The sequence below is a fragment of the Anticarsia gemmatalis genome, chromosome 19 (genome assembly GCF_050436995.1).
Source record: "Anticarsia gemmatalis isolate Benzon Research Colony breed Stoneville strain chromosome 19, ilAntGemm2 primary, whole genome shotgun sequence".
Taxonomy (NCBI): Eukaryota; Metazoa; Arthropoda; class Insecta; order Lepidoptera; family Erebidae; genus Anticarsia; species Anticarsia gemmatalis.
This window is the reverse complement of record NC_134763.1, coordinates 5,111,352-5,133,589: the sequence shown is the minus strand read 5'-3', so window position 1 is coordinate 5,133,589 and position 22,238 is coordinate 5,111,352. Positions and strand designations below refer to the sequence as shown.

Genomic DNA, 22,238 nt, shown 5'->3' with positions numbered 1-22,238 from the left:
GTCATCAAGTTACTATGTATAGGGTTGCGTAGGTTTGGTACGAGTTTGTACTGAATTTGATATCTTACCTTTTATCATTGCTCCATTGAACAACAACTATTTTATTTATTTCTTCCAGCTTCAGTGTTACTTTGATTTTATTGTATATTGATAATAAAGGTTGCAGTTTCCTTGAAAGCAGGTTTATGAAACTTTAAACGGCAAACGCTGTCCATTTAGGCCAAACCTAATTTACAATAGTAGCTCAAGCATTTCTGTCTAATGTAATTGAAATTTATTTTTGTGTTGTTCAGGATGTGTATGAAACGTTCAACATAGTGATGAGACGTAAGCCCAAAGAGAACAATTTCAAAGCGGTGCTAGAAACAATTCGTGAGTTGATGAACACGGAGTGCGTTGTACCGGAATGGCTTCACGATATCGTACTTGGATACGGAGATCCTGGACAAGCTCACTACACAAGGTAAGGCTATTAATGTTATAATAATATGGTCACATGAGAAATATTTCATTAAGTACAATTTTTTTATGCAAGTTATTACTGTATATAATGTTGAGCGGTAACGCCAACAACCTCGGGCCACGAGTTAGAATATTTCTACAAACTTATAATAATCAACTATGTCAATAGCACTAATAAAACCCTTTCAACAGAATATTTAAACGGACCTGGAAATCGAATCCTATCACGGCACTTGAATGTATAGACTTGTATAATGCTTAGTATCAATCATACCATAATTTCTTTATTAAAACCGCTTTTTTCCCAAAGGATGCCCAACGAGATTCCAACACTGGATTTCAATGACACCTTTTTGGATATGGAACACTTGAGAAGCAGCTTTCCAGGATATGAGATAAAAGTCAAAACTGACGACCCTAGGAGATTAGTCAGACCTTTTAAGTAAGTACTGTAAAAACCACTTCCTTGTAAGCTCAATGACCTTTGATTCGGAGTAATCATTGTTGATTAGTAAATAATTTTGTCATGACTAAGCAATGATTTGTCGATATGTTACTGTAAAAGCCCGAACGGTGGTAAATCCTAAGATTTTCCGGTATAACCTAAAGGTGAGTATAGACTACAACATTTACTTGTAACAGAACAACGAGCCGCTCTATGATATGTTCTAGTGTATCATCCTCTTACGAATTAAACGTCGAGCACGCAGGCCTCTTGTTACAAACCAACGAGCATATTGGTGTAACATTTCGTCGAGCGTATTGGTGTAACATTTCGTCGAGCCACGAGTGCGGGCGATGCGCGGTTGCGGGGTGACGCGGAGGGAGAGGGACGAAAGACGCACGCGGTCCGCGCGGTCGTTTAGTTGTTCAAGTTGACGCTGTGATTTTATACGTGCATTTCATTAGCTTGTTGCAACGAAATGTTGGTAAATGCACACACGCTGTTAGCATTTACCCGTAACATAACGCCGAGCATTCGCAGGAACGTGACATTATATGGAAATGCTTTGGAAACTGAGCTTTTGCCTGTATTGTATCATTCGTAAGAACGTTACATTACACAGAAATGCTCCAGAAAATGTTGTAGTCTATACTCACCCTTAGATTTACCAACTCGCAATGGTAAAAGTCCGAACAATTCTTTTATTTCGAACTTTTACCTATATTCACTTGATGATGTCGAGATGTCGCCGGAGCCCCGCTTCGCGGGGCTCCTCCTTCTGGGTGGTTAAAAAAAATAACCACGAAGGCTAAGGTGGGAGCTTCGCTTCGCTCGCTCCCACCTTAGCCTTCTAACCTAACCTACCCATGTCGCTGTGCCCAAAACTCCTTCTTTATAACTATGTCACAGTATATAATTATACCGTGAAATAGTTATAAACATAGTTATGAAGGAGGATTTTTTTATATATCGTAACATAGTTTTTAAACTCTGGCTTGTTCGTACTTTTACCATTGAGAGTTGGTAAATCTTAGGTTTTACCGGAAAATCTTAGGATTTACCACAGTTCGGGCTTTTACAGTAACATATACATAACACCCACACTAGTATCGATTTGATGGACTTGAATAGATCTAATGTATAACAGTGTAGTTTTTGTTGCTGTGCTTAATTAAGTCACTGGTACAAAAAAATAAAAATATAAAAGTCATTTCATAAAATTTTGCTTACTGTAACTATCTTTTAATTATGAGAGCGACCTAAGATAAGGTAAACACGGCTATAAATACCTATTAGTCAAACAATAGACATTAAACAAACAGTGATTACTTGTCCATAGTTAATTATACTTATCTTAAAAAAACGAGGTAAGTGTTATACGATCAATCATAGTCGCCCATTTTCCTATTTTATAAAAGATTCGACAGCGAAATGCAAAATAACCATTCGCCCGCTGGAGAAGTCATCTCGTGTGATGTTTATTTTAAAAATACAATATATTATAGGTAAACATTTTTATATAAGTATAAAAAATATCATTGGAGCGTCAATGGGTTAGCGTTAGTGTGGGTGCGCGATATGTAATGTGTTGTGTATTTTTATCATATTATTTTTAAATAAATATCCACATAAAATGTTATTTGTAGATATACATATAATAAGCAAGTGTCAATGAACACTCAAGGGCGATTCGAATGACTGAATAAACTTGGTTTGATTATAGGACTGTGTCACACCACATACCTATAATATGATGATATAAAAGTCAGGTCGTTGGCTTACTTGTACCATGTCTTGTATGATGCAGAAGAATTAGAATTAACCCTATATTCCTCGGCAGAGTTACGTTCGAGAATGTTATTCAGAAGCAGCAGCGAGGAGAGGACGCGATGGATGAAGATGAACCACGGAAAGTAATCATTGTTGAACCACACGTGCAGCCAAAACGAGGGCCCTATCTTTCCAATGAGCCTAAGAAGTAAGTGACACTATACTGTACCTACGTTTTAAGGGACAAGTCCGGAAAGCCCGCTACATGATGCGGCAGCAGACAACGTGTTGCCGCGACGGTATTGGTTTCTATATATTTCGATTAAATGCTCACTGTAGTTAGCAGCATGAAGCTAAGCGACGTGTTGCCAACTACAGTGACAGCCTGAGAAAACACCGTCACCCGACCATGGATCAGTATGCCACTAATGTGTCAGCATGTCGGACATCTTGTTTTATGAATCTTGATTGAATCACAAAACACTGGGAAGCAACTGGATGCCATTTGCTGCAACCGTTTCAAACTTGTACCTTTAAGCTACTGATTGCAGACGGCGGCAAGAAATGGCACCCGCAGGCACCCAGTTTTTTTTATTTAAACGAGAGAAACTTTTCGTTTGTTCTGCTGTCAGCGGCATACGCGGGCAGTGTCGGCGGCGCTCGGTGACAAGTTGTTTATCTTCATGTTCGTTTTTTTCTCGACGACATGTCGCCTCTTGCCGCTTCATGCAGCGAGCTTCCAACTTGTACCTTAAGTTATAAGCCTTTGCACGTGTCTTTGTTTATTTTAATTCCCGTGTATTGTTACTGCTCTAAGCCATAACAGCTATTGTAATAAATTAGATTTTAATCTTAAACATGCTACGACCATTAATTATATTGACAGATTAAAATACCTAGCCATTTTAAATCTTGATCGGATATCGTGTGTTTGTAAATCAATTTAAATTTAGCTAGACTGTCAATAGCGCATAAACGTTCCTTGCCTTATCGTATGTTCTTCGCCGACTTGGCGGAACAAGTATAATACTACTTTTGTATATTGGCGATACCAACGTCAAGGGATACGAAAAAATCTCTAGTGTTGTCTCATAATCAAATGACTTCAATGTCATATTACAATTAATAACATTATTTGAATTTTTTTTGGAGTGTCTACTGTTTATCTTGAGATTCCGGTAAAAAAGTAAGCTACATGATTCATTCATTCTTGCAGGAACACGATCCCGTTCACACCAACTCAGGTAGAGGCAATACGATCGGGAATGCAGCCTGGACTTACGTTAGTGGTTGGACCACCAGGAACCGGTTTGTATACTATTTTTTTGCAAAACTCTGTGATTTACACCAGTATGCTTCGCAACTGGGACTCGCTGTGTCACTCACTGGTCCTTGTTTGAAACGACCAACATACGAATGGTCCCAAAGGGAGTTTTATTTTAACTAATTATGAAAAGCTTTGGCACCGTACTCTAAGGTAACAGTGTTTATTCAAATTTATATTAAACTAGCTGACCCTCGCAACTTCGCTTGCGTCACATAAGAGAGAATAGGTCATAGTTTTCCCCGTTTTTGTAACTTTTTTGTTGCTTCTCCGCTCCTAATGTTTATAGCGTAATGTTATATAACCTTCTCAATAAACAGGCTATCCAACAGTAAAATATTTTTTAGTAGTATACTACCGACTCGAGACTTGTACAACAGTGTCAACAAAATGACACTATGAATAAGGACACTAGACGAGACGCCGAGCCGTAACAAAACGTGACCTAGATGTAATCGGTGACAAAGATGATTTCCCTTTCGAGTGGTAAACAAAATTCTATGTTTGGCTTATTTTTATAACTGTCTCAATCCATTTTTCACCTTATAAGATCACTTTAAGCCCAGTTTTTAACATGGTACATTCATAGCAATGGCAGAATAGTATCGCAACAAATCAGTTTAATTAGGAATGACATTACTAAGAAGAATGAACACTATACGGTGTTGTTATCTAGAATCTTGAATCAAATATCTCCAAGAATCATTGAAACAACTATTAAGACGTTTGGGTTAATGAGTTTGTCAGGAAGCTGTTCAATCATGCTACCATCATGTCATTTACGCGGTATGTTGCATCATTTAGGTACATGGTGATGGCATAGTAGTAGGTAATAGAGGAGGTAATATATTTCGAAGGGAATCGCTAGAATCGCCACGTCTAAAAGTTTTTTTTTAATAACCCATTTCTATCCCACTGTAGGGCAAGGGTCTCCTCCCGAACAAGAGAGAGGGGTTAGGCCTTAAGTCCACCACGCTGGCCAAGTGCGGGTTAGGGACTTTGCATGCCCTCAATAAATGTATTAAACAAATTTTAGGCATGCAAGGTTTCCTCACGATGTTTTCCTTCACCGTTGGAGCAAGTGATAATTATTTCTAATACACACAAAACTTCGAAAAGTCAATGGTGTGTTGCCTCGGGTTCGAACCTGCAACCATTTGCGTGGGAGGTGCCAACTTAAACCACTCGGCTATCACTGCTTCTGAAAGTTAAGAAGAAAAATCTAGTTACTAAGAAAATATTTTGTTAACAGGAAAAACCGACGTTGCAGTGCAGATAATTTCTAACTTATATCACAACTTCCCATGGCAACGGAATCTTGTCGTCACACATAGTAATCAGGCCCTTAACCAGCTGTTCGAGAAGATCGCTGAACTCGACGTGGATGAACGACATCTTCTGCGTCTCGGACACGGCGAGGAAGCATTGCAAACCGATAAAGATTTCTCCAGGTACGTATATCTGAACAGTGGAGTATTTTTGTTACATTCTGACAAATAATATTTTAGTCTTACCATTATATTTAACTGCACGTTTGGCGCAGTGGTTAAAGTGGCCGCAATAACCGAAGCGCCGCGTGTGGTGGGTTCGAATCCCAGGACAAATCTTTGTGTGATGAGCACGAGTATTTGTTCTGAGCTTGGATGTTAATGTATCTTTATAAGTATATAAATATGTTTATCAGTTATTTGGTTGCCATAGTACAAGCTCTGCTTAGTTTGGAATCAAATAACCGTGTGTGAGTTGTCCAATGATATTTATTTATTTATATTCCCAAACAAATTATATTATCGTACATCGTTTCCGCAAAAACGGGTATTTCACATAAATTTGTAACGATCTATATCGAGTCTGTTTATCTTTTTTTGCTCGCCCACCACAGAAAAATTCCCAATTTTTCTATACTTATCTTGATGTTGTAAGCCACTTTCAAGAACATTTTCATCATTAACCAAACATTGTTCAACGGAAACAAGATTATTTTAAACTTTACACTACACCTATTTATCTCCTATCTTAAGGCATCTTATGGCGGCAACGAGGTGTTTTACAAAAACCTACTTGAAATTTTTAAGAGCAATTATTATTAAGGGTCTGCTGCACACACAATTCAGACAAGGAGATCTGTTGATCCCAAAATGCAATCGACAGACTGTGTTCTTGTACTTATAAGGAACATGTGGTTTCTTATTTGGTACATTGTGATTGTATTTTATCTGGAACGAGAGCTTTATTTCCTGCTTGAATATAGTGTCGTCACATGAATTGCATGCTAAAACAAAAAGGAGGAACTGTAACTATGATCTATGGATGTGATAGGGTTCGCTTTGTTTTCAAAGTAAGAATTCGATTATTAGCTCAAAAAGTTCAATTACCCCAATATATCCGAAAACAAAGCTGGCAACAACGCCGCTACCTGAACAAAGGTACAAACTACTAACCAAAACAATTTATGGTCTTTTACGTGCCGATTTATTATACAGAAATACGAGATTTATTTTCATTGACACAATCGCTCCCTTCCTACGCGAACTGTAAATGCTCATAACTTACGTTTATACTCTATTTCGTAAAGACAATGCGTCGTTAACCTACTCTGACCAATCGGTAAGGATACAAGTACACAAGAATGGTATAAATAAATACCCTATACGTGGTTTTCATTTGCCATGGCATATATTATCATTTCGTTACAGTCTGACTTATTTATGCCTTATTGTAGAGGTATATTATTAATCTTAGCTTTAACTGAATCTCTGGGTGTAGACCGAAACGAAACAGTAATTGTTTTGCATATTAAGGTAAGCACAGGTGCGTGTAGCTAACTTGTGTAATGTACAATGTTCATTAAAAACCTTTTTCACATTGATATTACATTAAAGTGGTTATCAAATTCCTTTGAATGGATTAAGCTTATAAAAGTATCTAGAAGGACGTTATTTCTTTTTATTTGGCACACTGGATGCGGTTTGGTCGGTGCAGGTCAGGTCAAACGGAACGCTCCCCGCATTATGCATTAATAAAATTGTCAGTCTCTATATATTTTGTATAGATAATTAATCGGTCCAACCGTGCGAGCATGATCAAAGAACGCAGGGGAAGGCAGGACGCGTAATAACAGGTAGGCAGACAGAGGGCACGGGCTGGCTGGCAGGAGGGCAACAGTCACGGCCAGTGTTTTTGCTACGACTATGCAACCATATTAGCACAATACCTTGGAGGTCTACCTTCTACCTTGGAGATTATTGTCTTGATTAAAAAACAGACGAATTAAGCACCACTGATTAACGCAGTCAAATGGCGCTGTTGGCCCTGCCCGCATCACCGTCCGATTGCCCTGACCGACAATTTTGTTCATACATAATCAATCACTTTGATCTGACCGCAGACCGCCGAACGCATCCAATGTGCCAAATTCTTAATTGTGGTATGTGCCATATTCTTAACAGTAATATGACGAGATATAATAAATTGTTGTCGTCTTTATAGGCTAGTAATGACTTATGTCAAAAAAAAATTAAAGTCAAAATAAGGATGACATACTTGTTTGGGTATGTTGTACTTTATACATCATTTTTTATTAATGTATGCACATAATTAGCATTCGTAATCTTCTCGAATACTATATTATAATGATATGGTTTATTAATCGACCATGGTCAAACTATTGACATAAATATGCCAATAAAGAAAATGTTGCGAAATGTTGTAACTGGTTTTATATATTTTGACGTAATTTTTGGGTGATTTTATGACCTTTTTAGTGGAAATTACGTGTGTAATTAGCGATGTCATTTCCCGGATATGGATATGCCTATCTTCAGCTAAATCGGTTCAGCCGATTGGCTGTAAAAGTTTAGTTTTTATATTAATGCTTATTAGATGCCTACATTACATTAGCACGGAATTTGTAATAGTTCGGATATAAGTGTCTTCTTGTTCCTACTATTTTATGTGCAAACACTGTACACGATTCCATGTAAAAGATAAGAAGTGTATAAGAATCCATTGTTAGATCTCGACACAATTACAATTACCCACAGTTACATTTATCAAATAACGATAAAACAGAAATTAAAGTAGTAGTATGTTATATCCTCATGTCTGTACGGGGCTTTTCATTCAACTGGGTTATCTACAGCCGAGTATGCTGGCGTCATCTTAATAATACGTCTGGCATTAATGGTTTAATCTTTGATGTAAATATTTATTCATTGTTATGACAAACAGAATTTTAAGCACGAATTATTAGTTGTGAATTCACACTTATTTTTATAATGCGAAAGTAGTTTGTACTTGTATCAGTCTGTTACACTCATTGATGTAGAATTTGACAGCGCAAAAGACGTTTCCATGACATTTTTCTTTTTTCTCGAATTAAATTTATACTTCTTATCTTATAGATCTATCAAATAAACGTGTATGTACTACAACAATATTAATTAGTCCTACCCTTCTACCGTTTTTCTCAAATAATCTAAAATTACAAAACATTACGTAAATCGCGCCTGGCGACTACGTGGTTGGTACATTAAACACATCATAATGTAAACAATAGCATAACATGTAGTTAAGCACGTATGTCCAAATATACTCATACTTATGTATATTTTTTTACAATTGCGTAAACGGATTTGTTTACTAAGCCAACAGCTGGTGTAAGCTAAGCGAACAGTTTAACAGAATTGGCTAATTTTTTTTCACGTTCCCATGACTCTGGTTTTAGTCTTCCCTAGTTTAGTGTCTTGAGAGTTTAAAAACTTAAAATGATTACATTTTGACTGTGCATCTAGTATTTATTTACTGTTGGAGTAGTACGACGTATCTCCACGATAACGTTTTGTTGTATGAGTGTGAAAGGAGCAATGACCGCTTATGATGGTATAGAAGAGTCATGAAATACCTGCTAGAATGTAATTTAGAACAAAATGATTCACGAAAATACTACTGTATCGAATGAAGCCGTATACTAGTCTGGGTTAGAGTCAAGAGTAACTTGGCAGCTAAATCCAGAGGAGTCATGGCGGATACCGAAAATTTTCATTATTTTGTTATGTAAAAAAAATCTAATACAAATAATAACAGGTACGGTCGTGTGAACTACGTGTTGGCGAAACGACTAGAGCTACTGGAACGAGTAGGACGCCTTCAAGCCACTTTAAACGCCGGAGAAGATGCCGGCGCGACCTGCGAACTTGCACATCATTTCCATGTTTATCACGTGAGGCCACGGTGGGAAACCTTCCTCGACAAATGTGCTAAAGATCAGGTAAGTTGTAGTATTTTACCAAACAGTTAACCCCACCCCAAGGTCACGTCACAAGTTCTCTTGCGTTGTTGTCAATGAGAAAGGCTCTAAGCAATCTGATATCATGCTTGGTCCTATGCGGAGTGATCTTAAACGCAAGTGAAACTGCGGGGCATATTTTGATAACAAATTAATCCGTCAGTGACATCATTAATGCTATTGGTGCAATATTACAAGAATTTTAGAGGTGTGTCGCTCAATCTTATTTGATGATAATTCATTTTTTTTGCAGAATAAAACTGTAGATACTATAAGCAAAGAGTTTCCATTCCACGAATTCTTTGACGATGCTCCCAAGCCATTGTTCCCTGGAAAGACCTACGAGGAAGATATGGAGGTGGCTAAAAGCTGTTACAGGTAATACTTATGAAGTTGAAACTATAATATTTGCTTGTTCAAAAGTATCAAATTATCAAAATACCCAATCCAATACTATCGGGAATCCAAACCAACCGCCAAAAGCAGACGTTTTAAAATTAAACCGGCGCCGCCACAACCAGAGCTGATGTTACGACCGCAGTACAGTATGATAACAAGTGGAGCCATGTGTTTTACGAAAGCATTTTAACTCGTAAAACACATATCAACTCGTAAACAGATCGGCACCAAAACTACTTGAGTGGTTTTGCGTGCTTTGTATAAAAATCTCAAACTGCAAAAGAAATATATTAGTAGAAAAATGTTATTGCGCGTATATGCAAGCAGACTGGTATACTGATTCTAAGAATGCTGTAAAACAAATTATATAATTTTAACAAAAACTCATACTATTTAATGTTTACAGATATATTGATCACATATTTGAAGAGTTGGAAGAGTTCCGAGCTTTCGAACTTCTTCGATCAGGATTAGATAGATCTAAGTATTTGTTGGTTAAAGAAGCAAAGATTATTGCCATGACATGTACGCACGCGGCTCTCAAGAGATCAGAACTCGTACAGATGGGTATGTATGCTTTTTACGTAGAATAATAAGTAACTTCGAAAAAGTAAAAATTCTTAAAAGAAGTCTTGCCTTATTCAACACAATCAGATTCACCCGTTTGTAAATTACAAGTGCCGACGCGATAAGGACATTAAATTCTTATCAATATTTTTGGTTTTACAAAACAGGCTTTAAATACGACAACATACTAATGGAGGAATCAGCTCAAATCCTGGAAATCGAAACATTCATACCGCTGCTACTGCAGAACCCACAAGACGGAAGGTCGCGTCTCAAGCGCTGGATAATGATTGGTGACCACCATCAGCTGCCACCTGTTGTGAAGAACATGGCCTTCCAGAAGTACTGCAATATGGAGCAGAGTCTATTCACCAGGATGGTCAGGCTTGGTGTGCCTTATGTGGAACTAGACGCTCAGGGTCGTGCCAGACCCAGGTGAGAATTACTCTTATTTCTTACTAGCTTTTACCCGCGACTTCGTCCACCACTTGAATTTTCTCGTGAAAATGCGTCATTTTCCCGGGGTAAAAAGTAGCCTATGTCCTTTCTCGGGTATCAAGATATCTCCATACCAAATTTCATGCAAATTGGTTCAGTAGTTTAGGCGTGATTGAGTAACAGACAGACAGACAGACAGAGTTACTTTCGCATTTATAATATTTAAGTATGGATGTCGTTAGTGAACAATACAACCATGATCTCATTCGCAATTGTCGTGACTTAAACCTTACCGACATTATTGATTTATAGTTTAGTTTAAAGTAGGTAGATTCGATAAAATACGTGAACGTTTATTTATAATTAATAGTTTGTTCCCTCATAATTATGGCATCATGTATCTTAAAACGATCGTACTAAAACTTTACTCGTTCGAGCGTTTCACTGTGTAGCACCATCGCTTTTATAAACACAATAAATATACACGATGTTTCTAAGGAAACTGAAAATAGAAATAGGAAAACAAGACGATAACATTTCTTGGTATTTAACAATAAACTTTTTGTCTAAGTCTTAGAGATTATGAGTTATGTCTCAAAATCTGGCGTTTCTTTGTAGAACCGAAAATAATAGCCTCCAACCGTTTGCGGAATGAGAAAAAGAAAAAGTTTTTGAATGAGTCGAAATCTTTGAATTGAGCGCAGTTTAATCGTTTATTTTAACGGTAATATCGTGATAATATTTTGGACGATTTTTCCACTAGATTTTTAAAACGTCATCCCGAATTTGGTCAGTATGTATTGAGACCTATTACAGTAAAAGCAGATCGGTTATTAAACTAAACATTAACCCTCTTATTCATAAAAATATATGAACTTATGAAAGGCTCATAAAGTGTTTTGTTTCCTTTACTCCTTAGCGAAATGAAAGAGAGAAAACATATTTTAGTAGTCGTTTAACTAAAATTGGTTTATAGTGTTTAATGTATAATAGAATACGGGAATTAACGCGAACACGCATTTTACCTTAAAATGCCTAACGTTTCGGCGCAGGTTGCACTCGCCGTGGTCCCAGTCAGCCTTGGACCACGGCGAGTGCAACCGCAGTTTAATTCCCGTATTCTATTATACATTAAACATGCAACGCGAGAGTTTAAAAGTTAGGTTTATAGTGTGTTTATGAATAAGAGGGTAAGTATTATAGTCAAGCAACTCAGTATAATTATTGATTAAAATCTAAACAAAATCGTGCATACCTCTCCACTAAGGTGTCAGACTATAGTACACTACTACTGTCGGTAAAAAAAGTTATTAATTTATAAGTTATTTGTTACCCAGTATCTGCAACTTGTATCGCTGGAGGTACTTGGCTTTGGGAGACCTGGGCCACGTCACTCGCATGCCGGAGTATCGCGCCGCCAACGCTGGCTTGCGCTACGACTTCCAACTCATCCATGTCGACGATTTCCATGGCGCCGGCGAAACAGAACCAAGTCCATATTTCTACCAGGTATTTATAAATAAGCTTAAGCTTTACGGATTGTAGATAATTGTGGACAAATTATTGATCTATCCTGTAAATAAAATTACAACAAAGGTGTGAAAAAATATTATAATATTTCACTTTATAAGTTACGAGCTGACCCGCGCAACTTCGCTTGCGTCACATAAGAGAGAATCAAGATTTTCCCCGTTTTTGTAACATTTTCTACTGGTACTCTGCTCCTATTGGTCGTAGCGTGATGATATATAACTTTCCTCGATAAAGAGTTATCTAACACTAAACGAATTTTTCAAATCGGACTCGTAGTTCCTGAGATTAGCGCGTTCAAACAAACAAACTCTTCAGCTTTACAATATTTTATAAGTTATACAAAACTTGTGTAGTGAAACTGACCCTAAGACTAAAATTAGACATGATACTTTAACTAACATAATATCTTATGTCAGAGGTGAGATCACAAGCTCTAAACGGTCTGAATGATTTAATTTTATTCGTCATTTAAAAGCACTATCAAAGTTTAATCGTCTGAGACCTATGACCTTGTCGTAGACAAATCTAATTTGCTTATTACTATGTATGTGTAATGTGTATCTTTATGGTATACTAGAGGCCGCCCGCAACTTTGTCCGCGTGGAAACTCTTCCCGTGTAAATCTCGATCCCTCGGGAACTCCGGGATAAAAAGTAGCCTATGTATTATTTTGGGTCATCAGCTACCTATGTGCCAAATTTCGTCGTATTTCGTTTAGTAAGTAGTATTTGCGTGAAAGAGTAACAAACATCTATACCTTCTTTCTCAGAAACGTTCGCATTTATAATATTAATATAGTATGATCAAAGCAAAACAATCGTTAATTCATCCCCGTCGACTATTTATTAATTAACTCCATTCGTTGATTGGACAACCATCCTTGATTTACGCAATTAGCTTATGACTGTGTGTACTTCCTTTTTACAAAGACGTCAAGAACTTGCTCTAAGCCTATCCATCCATTTAAAAATAAATTGAACCCATTAATGTCCCACTGCTGGGCAAGGGTCTCCTCCCGTAAAGGGGGAGGGATTAGGTCTTGAGTCCACCACGCTGGCCAAGTGTGGGTTGGGGACTTCCTATTTTCCTTCCTATTCCTATCCATTTATTTTATACTATTCTTATGCGTTGGCTTGTCAATCTTAGTTTATTAGTCTTACAGCTAGACTTATAAATAACACTAAATTATTAACGCATCGCTTTTTGCGATTTTTCGCTGAATTACTATAATTTACAGACTTAACCTATAATACAGTATAATAAAAAGTAAAATTTATGATATTTACCCGAATCATAGACTGACCTTGGTATATTCTCATACATTACTACTATACTAACGAATTATCACATTACGTTTGAGATCTCATCTTTTTTATGTGTTACATCATAGTGTTAGATCACCGAAGGATTAGAGCATACCCGAAGTTAGTTAGCCAATATAAATGGGCTATCTAACACTGAAAGAATTTTTCAAATCGGACCAGTAGTTCCTGAGATTAGCGCGTTCGAAGTTGCGCGGATCAGCTAATATAATTATGCATAATAATATTCCATTGTAAAAGCTTTTGTAACAGCTGTACCAATTGTACCAAAGTAAATGGTTTCAAAATATCCTTCTCCAATCTTGTTACTATACGCTCCTTTTCCACGACTACAATAACCTTGTATTTCTACGGATACTACGAAAAAGGTCATTTCCGTGCTGACACACTTCCAAATACGGTAATTGTCGTCATTTCATTTGAACTCATTTCTGAATCATTAGTGCGCTAAGACTGTCTGTTCCTATATGACGTAAAGGAGAACTTGGAATATAGGAAATACTTTTCAGTGAGACAGTGACTGACATTTTACCGAGAATAATTGATTTTTTTTGGAAACCACTTCTACTATTTTGTCTTTAAACTGGCAATTTATTCTACTAATGAGAGTGTAATAAGTTTTAGCTTTAATTTAACCAAACATTATTTCAGAACTTGGCTGAAGCTGAATATGTAGTGGCTGTATTCATGTTTATGCGACTGATCGGCTGGCCCGCTGAGCGCATCTCCATCCTCACCACGTATAATGGTCAGAAGCATTTGATACGCGATGTGATCGACAAACGCTGTGCCGAAAACCCACTCATTGGAAGACCACACAAGGTAATATTACAATTTACAACTACAACACATACCCCCGGTTTCTGAGTACATTAAGCGGCAGTTTATCTATTCAATAGCGTTAAAACTCATACACAAAAACAACGCTATTGAATAGATAAACTACCGCTAAACGTACTCAGAAACCGGGGTGAGTAATCGTAGAAATATTATAAGCACAATTTACCAAAAACTTATACATTCTGCATCCTATAAAATTCGCAAAAAAAATCAATAATGCGGAACCCTATATTCGGAAATAAGCAAAATATAAAATTCTCAGCAAAAAGATTTATTGCAGTTGTTAATTGCAACCGGTTTTGTTTACTACTTTCGTTCAGGTAATTTAAAATACTATTTATTACTGTATCGACCTTTAAAATATTTTTTTTTATTAAAAACCTGAAATTTATGCTCCATTCTACATAATTAACTATAAATCATCGGTTCATCAATTTGAATGAATCACCGGTGACCTAAACAAAACCTACACACACTAATAACGATACAAAAATTGATCTCAATTCAACATTGTAAACGGCATGTAGTACACTTGAGTAAACCTCCCTTGCCGGCGTTAATTAGTCTTCAGACGGCTAATTGTTTGACTTTTTACTATGCAAGTCGGTCGGGGTATTAAGACTATACAAACAGACATTGAGGGCATCACATTGTCCACGACGGCGGCGGGACGTGCGTGTGTTTCGCAAACGAGGCATCTTGAATTCTTTGATATTCATGAGTTTAAGTTTTAAACAACGACCACGTTTTCATGGCTAGTAAATATTTTGACTATATCTTTGTTACTGTAATTTCGATTTAATTGTAACGTTTCCTGTAATTGATACCATAATATACTCGTGAGGAATCTGTTAAGTAAAAAAAAAATAAAAGACAGCTCCTGCACTTGTGTCGCGAGGACTTTTACAAACATACAAGCAAAGGACACAAAGTACAACTAGACCCGAAACAATCATTTGTGGATCGCACAAATAATTGTTCCGTGTGGGAATCGAACCCACGACCTTCCGAGTCAGTGGTATCAGCGTGGCCTAAACCACTGCGCGACGGAGGTATAGTAGGGCCGCTGAGTTATTACCGATTTGACACATGACAAATTGACAACACTAGTGAAGTGACTGAACCAGTAACCCTAATATCATTTTGGAACAGTTTGTTTTTAAATATTCTATTATAGCGTGTAATTAAATAAAATCAAAACCAATAATAGTTAAAGACACAAGTTCTTCATTAGGTGGAGTATCCTTGACGAAATAAAATAAATATCCATATTCCTTATTTCTATATTCCATCGATATTCCTTGAAATAAAAATCATACCTATTCCAATGAATTCGGACCGAATACTATTAAGCACATCACTATGAAAACTAGACGCACGAATCCGCACGTTGTAACTTTGTACAAGCGCACCAAAGAACAAAAAATAAATGTTTTCATATTATTTACAAACTATTTTAAGTTTTGAAACAGTGTTTATTGGAAAATTACTTAATTTTGATATTTTGACATAAAGTTTTATATTAAAGAGGTATTCTAAATCATTCGGCAAATGTGTCGCTCGTGCAAGGTTATATCGATTAATTTAGAGAATAATCTGTCAAATCGGTAATTACTCAGCGGCCGTACTATAGTCAAAGTCAGTAGGTAGATAATAGTTATTATTTCTCCAATTCCGGACACTCATAGGAAATACAACCGACCCGACGCAACAGACCCTTATCGTTAGTAGTTCCGCCTTCCGCATATTGTTAAAACCACATTATTACATATCTCGATAGTTACTTCCCGAGTCCAAGAAAAATACAGATAAGCTCGTGACAAAATTCTATGCGCCATGATATTGTGCACTCACACATTGTTAGCCGGGTTGTGGACTAAAAGTTTTATTCGGTTGAGATCATCTCTATTCATGGTACATATAAGAAACAAAAAAGACCGTGCAACAGTTTTTGTCAATCCTGTCTGATTACATTACTTTGCACTTATGGAATCGAAACCATTAAAGCGATCGGAGTAGCTAGTCGATTATATTATAATAACTACGTCCGCAATATAATTGGGTAATGGGTATGTATTGTACCTACTTATGTAAAAATGAGCGCGAATGCAATAATGTTGTATTCAGAAGAATATGGCACTTGCATCGGTTCTCAGATCAGAACTGGTTTTTTTTTAAAGACAACTCCCGCACTAGTTGTTGCTCTGGTGTCGCGGGGACTTTTACAAACATACAAACAACGGACACAGAGTACAACCAGACCCGAAACAATTATTTGTGGATCGCACACATAATTGTTCCGTGTGGGAATCGAACCCACGAGCTCCCGCAATGGTAGCGGCGCGGCGACCTAAACCACTGCGCCACGTTTTTTAGTTAACTTCTGCAGTCACAGAGGTTATATTTGTTGAATGACGTGTTCTTATTGCAGATACATTAATGTTATCTTATTTATGTCCTCTTTAAATTCTGACATCACTTAGTGCATAGCCCAGCTAAGGGCATAAACGTGCAGCGGAACATGCAAATTCCACTTTATACGACTATAATAATGACTTTATAGGCGACTCGCTGACCCGCGCAACTTCGCTTGCGTCACATAAGTGGGAACGGGTCATAATTTTCTCCGTTTTTGTAACATTTTTCGTTGCTACTCCTCTTGGTCGTAGCGTGATGATATATAGCCTATAGCCTTCCTCAATAAATAGGCCATCCAACCGTCAAATAATACTTCAATTCACACCAGTAGTTCCTGAGATTAGCGCGTTCAATTTATAATATTAGTATAGATAATAGTGACATCTTGTCGTCTTTTAGTAAAATAGCTACTACCTTGTTTTCATACGTGTGTTTACCTCGTGATACTTATTAGTTATTACAATCATAATTAAAAATGAAATATTGGTTATTATTAATTCAAATTGTTCCGCCTAAAATTGCGCCGCATCTTTTATTTTAGCGAGTATATGGCCGCACTCGCTTTTAGTTTTACTGCTCACAATGGCGCTAAGAGAGTTTATTCTTAGCTCAGTCGGTGACATAATAAGCTCTTTCATTAAACTACATGTTTGGTCACGATCATTTGCATTCAATCAGATTATACTTGTTCAAAGAACTCCATGCGCCGCCGACATCCATTAATGAATAATTACAATGTTTATGTCTGGACAGATTGTTGTTATGTTTACGTTGTAAATTGTGTGAAATTACAACTAATAAATCCTTTTTTAAAGAAATTCGATTCCAAGGGTCGCAGCAGACGTATCGTTACCATCTCGTCATTTCCCTTGAAATTCTAGCTCGTCGAATCGGTTACGACTACAACGCCTGTTGCCGCTTGTTGACGGCTTGTTTCCACTTTAACCAAGGTGCGTGGACGAAAACGTAAACTAGGTTGCAAAAAGTCGCGGAAGCTAGTGTACGAACCGGAAGAGCGGGAACTGACGATCCCTTTCCGATCCGATACGTCTGCTACGAGCCTAAGAGTAATTACTATCTATTAGCGAGTGTTCTCTTGCTATTTTTGTAAATAAAAACCTATACCTAGGTAATTTCCAAGTGACAAAATTCACAAGATACTTGTTTATTCAGGAATTAAAAAAATGAAAATTAAGCGTTATACCCGCGCCGTTACTTATTCTTATGTGTTATCTAGGTGACGACTGTGGACAAGTACCAGGGCCAGCAGAATGACATAGCCCTTGTCTCGTTGGTGCGGACCAAAGCTGTGGGCCACGTGAGGGACTTGCGGCGGCTCATCGTGGCCGCGTCGAGAGCCCGGCTCGGTCTCTACGTGTTCGCCAGGGCCAACCTCTTCAGAAACTGCTTCGAACTACAACCTACCTTCAATCAGGTAAGATATACGACTTACAAGTTTCACCTTTTTCTCCTTGCCATTTATTTTGAGGAAACGAGGCACGTAATTATTGAATGAATTTATTTGAGTTGAAAGTGAAATTATTAAACCGGAATTTCTTTATTACATCAGTTTTACAAGTTATTTGTAAATAAATATTGATTGGAGTCTAAATATAATATGATAAATGTGATTTATGATGCGGCAACGATGCGTGTTTGACCTTCAAATAAAAATCTACTATCAAATGAAATTTGACTCGTAACTTCCATTCTTTTAATCAACGTTATTAACAGATGTATTCTTAATTGTTTCGATTGTAATTGATTGTGCCAGTACATTGAGGCCAAACAATAATTTCTTAGAATTTAGTATAAACTAATTTTAAATTAAAAAAATAATTCGTACTGCTCGTGGCTTAGTTAATAACAGCCGCGCGGATCTATCTCTGAGGTTAAGCTATGCCGAGGTTGTTCTGTGCATGGGTGACCATCTTATACATATCGAGTTCCTCTGTGTTTCTGAAGGCACGTTAAATTGTGTGTCCCGGCTGTCATTTTCAAAGATCTTTGACAGTCGTTAACAGTAGTCAGAAGCTTGAAAGTCTGACAACCAGTACTACCAAAGGGTATCGTGTTATATCCCAGGTAAATGGGTTGTGGAAGTCTAATAGCCAGTCGCTCCATGTAAAACACTGATATTCAGCAGCATTCGGTGACATTGGAAGCCGAGTCCAACATAGTTTGGAAGAAAGGCTAGGCTAATGATGAAATAAATAATTCGTATTGTAATTACAGTTGGTTGAGCGGCCGTTGGAACTAGAATTAGTGCCGGGAGAAAGATGGCCGGCGCAGAGGGCGAACGGAGCTAATGTCCCGCCGGCACTTGTCCTCACGATAAGGGATATGCCACACATGGCACAATTTGTATACGACATGTACCTGGAGAGGGTCAAACAGTGCAAGGACCAATACGAGGTAAGCTATCAACATATTTAATACAGTGATTTCAGTGGCGCAGTGCCTATTAGTGCTCCAGTGAAAAGGGGTAAAAGTCCGATTTTGTCGGACTCGGACTTGTTTTCAAAGAAAAATGCTCTATCGATAGATTAAAACAGATATTGTTTATCTTAAAAAAAATTAAAGTTAGCAATGTGCAAAAGCGGTTAACTTACACTAAAAATATTGCAAAAGTGATAACGAGTGCACTATTTCTTGAGTAATTTTCGACAAAATCGCACATAAGCCCTTTTTCACTTGGGGCACGGAATTTGCACTGTATACGTTTTGTGCTAGAAGTGATTTATGTTACCGACACCGGCGCCAGTGACGTAACCAATATTATCATACCCATTCACAGTTGTGATATGAGTTACTATGCGAAGTGTGCTAACAGAACCGTATTCGCGTGCCAGGCATATGTTTTGGCTTTGAGTAATTAATGACGAATATAAATCACTATCGGGCACGTTTTTGTAACTGCCTCTGTTGTATTGGCGGGAGTGTATATGTTGCAGTCAAGTCTCTTAACCAGTCAAAACTACTATTGACTAGCATAATCAGTTAAACTTTGCCTGAACAGGCTGGTCAAAAGTGGTTTTGACTGCAACATGTACGATTACTAATAACGATATTTCGGGTTCGATTCCAGAATAGGGCAAAATGTTTTTGGACTTTTGTAATTTATATTAGACTGTTCTCAAAAGAAGCTCACTAGTCGTTGGCATTTACATGAAACTATAATTTTTACTATATATATCTCTGCCCTGCACTATTGGGTATAACAGGCTTTGTGTGTATGCCATGCATATTAAAATTTATGATGTCTTTAAAATTTATGAGCCCTATAAATTTTAAAATCTTAAACATGCATACATGATTAATTCGAAACTTGACATATATGGTTATGGTTATAAGTCAAAGGGTTCTGTATGCTACCTGTTTATTAAGTATTTCATTTATATTCCGTACGCTAGAGCATTGATCACTGATTGTCTATTCGATAATTATTGTGACTAGTATTTTTATCACTTAAAAATTATAATACATAATGGCCGTCCAGGCGTGACCCGAATGAAAATTAAATGTTTAAGAAACCAGACTGCGCCTAATTGGATAATCTGTTTTATCAAATTTAAATATCGATGCGGAACTATTTTTTAGTAACTAATTTGTAACCAACGTGAGTACGATAAAGAAGCTAAGCTTATTGAAGTACCTACTGCGCAATTCTCGCTTCTTTTTAACTGAGATTTTACCAATATGAAGAACCGTAGCGCAATTCTCTACAGTCGGCACTGTCGAGTATCGAGAGTTTGACATTTATAATGTTTTTCCAAAATAGTTTCTACGGAGCCCGCTAGAGGCGCTGATCAGATTTTCATATCAAATTCCTCGATGCTAGACGGTTGTCGGTAGTCGATAGTGATAGAGAATCGAGTTACAGGTGTTGCATTGTAATATTATTAACTATCACAATAATAATATGTATCAGCGTTCGAGCGCGGTGTGGTCGGCGCCGGGCAGCAAGCGCGCGTCGCGGCCGGCCGAGGCGCCGCCGCTACAGCACGCGCACCCCGGCGCCGCCGACAGCGACGATGATGACGCCGACACCACAGAGACCGCCGACACCGCCGACACCCCGGCCGTCTTCCAGCCCACCGACATCGTCAACGAAGTCGACGATGCGCAACCTTAGACGTCAACCTCGTTATTCATAAGTACGATTCCATAATATAAGTTTTTGCAACATCCGTTATTTTATTTTACGTATCTCATTTCTGTGTCCGAAAGGAAACCTATGCTTTAACTTTTCTACTGGCTAATTTTTCGCTTCGCATACGTTTTAAATGGCCGTTTGCGGTGTGATGGTCGTTCACACTGAATAAAAAAACGACGTGCTAAAAACAGAAGTTTGTGTTTGCTCCCGTCATTAACGACTAGCTAGTAATCACTGGAAGCGTTCATTGCCCCAAATAGATTGGTAGTTGCTATTGATCGTTTTAATAACTATTATTTGGTACAGTTCGAAACAAATATTGTTTTTTTTTGCGCCTGCTATAATCGAACATGTAGTTAGGCACAAATCTGCACTCATACTGAAATCGCTAACAAAAATCCGTATTAAGTACAAAGTAAATTTGTCAATAGAAAGATCAAAATATATTTTAAGATTGATAGGAAAGATTAGATTAAAAAATATCTAACAGATAGCCATAAAATTAACCCAGAAAATAAAATATAACTATTGAGCACATTGCCTTCCTGCACTTCGACTGGGAATCATAGTTTTATGACTAGAACATCTCTATTCTCTAGATTGACGTACGAGATATTTTCAGCACAAAATTTTCAACACGTGATGTTTTCAACAACATTTATACTTATGGGAGTCGTTCACGATGATACGGAGGCGGTGGGTTTTCCAAAATATATTGGCTGATTCTCCTCGTTAATATACCATATGGACTGACGTCAATGGATATTCCCGAGTTTCTTACAGGCTAATAATTTGTGTCCGCAAAAATTATTATGAACTGCATATGTCTATCATAATCTATACCACGAGAAATAAGCTGAAACAAGATGACTAGACAGCAATTAAAATAAACGTACTACTTAAACATTTATTGGAAGTTATTACAAGAATCAGTGTTAATCAAGTGTGTGTTGTGACTTAAAAAATACTTGAGTAGTAAGTATACAGGTAGACTGATATTAATAGCTTCGATTCTTTACGTTTAATACATTTACCATGTGCAGACTCAAAATGGAATTAAATTACTTAAAATATCGCCGTTTGTACACATACTGAATAACTAAACGGGTCTAAAACACGACAAGAATTTTAAAGGTAAACGATACCTTAATAAATTGTTACTTGATATTTCGATCGAGTTACACTGATCAATGATCATGGTCATGGGCTGACTCATCTCGTTTAAGATCCATTTAGCAATTTAGTATTAAGTTTGAATGTCTGTTGCTATTGACAGA

The 22,238-nt window shown here is 37.3% G+C and overlaps 1 protein-coding gene across 1 annotated transcript in view; it reads left to right on the top strand.

Annotated features, from left to right (window-relative positions):
- Positions 1-20,993, top strand: part of LOC142980900 (RNA helicase aquarius) — a 52,190-nt gene extending 31,197 nt beyond the window's left edge. The window contains exons 14-27 of the mRNA XM_076126493.1: positions 294-463; positions 773-904; positions 2,748-2,885; positions 3,894-3,985; positions 5,254-5,452; positions 9,087-9,270; positions 9,542-9,666; positions 10,094-10,254; positions 10,422-10,689; positions 12,030-12,201; positions 14,199-14,369; positions 18,043-18,240; positions 19,041-19,220; positions 20,737-20,993. Coding sequence (XP_075982608.1) covers positions 294-463; positions 773-904; positions 2,748-2,885; positions 3,894-3,985; positions 5,254-5,452; positions 9,087-9,270; positions 9,542-9,666; positions 10,094-10,254; positions 10,422-10,689; positions 12,030-12,201; positions 14,199-14,369; positions 18,043-18,240; positions 19,041-19,220; positions 20,737-20,940 — 2,394 coding nt within the window. The 3' untranslated portion in view covers positions 20,941-20,993. The remainder of the gene's footprint in view (positions 1-293; positions 464-772; positions 905-2,747; positions 2,886-3,893; positions 3,986-5,253; positions 5,453-9,086; positions 9,271-9,541; positions 9,667-10,093; positions 10,255-10,421; positions 10,690-12,029; positions 12,202-14,198; positions 14,370-18,042; positions 18,241-19,040; positions 19,221-20,736) is intronic.
- The last annotated feature ends 1,245 nt before the right edge of the window (positions 20,994-22,238 follow it).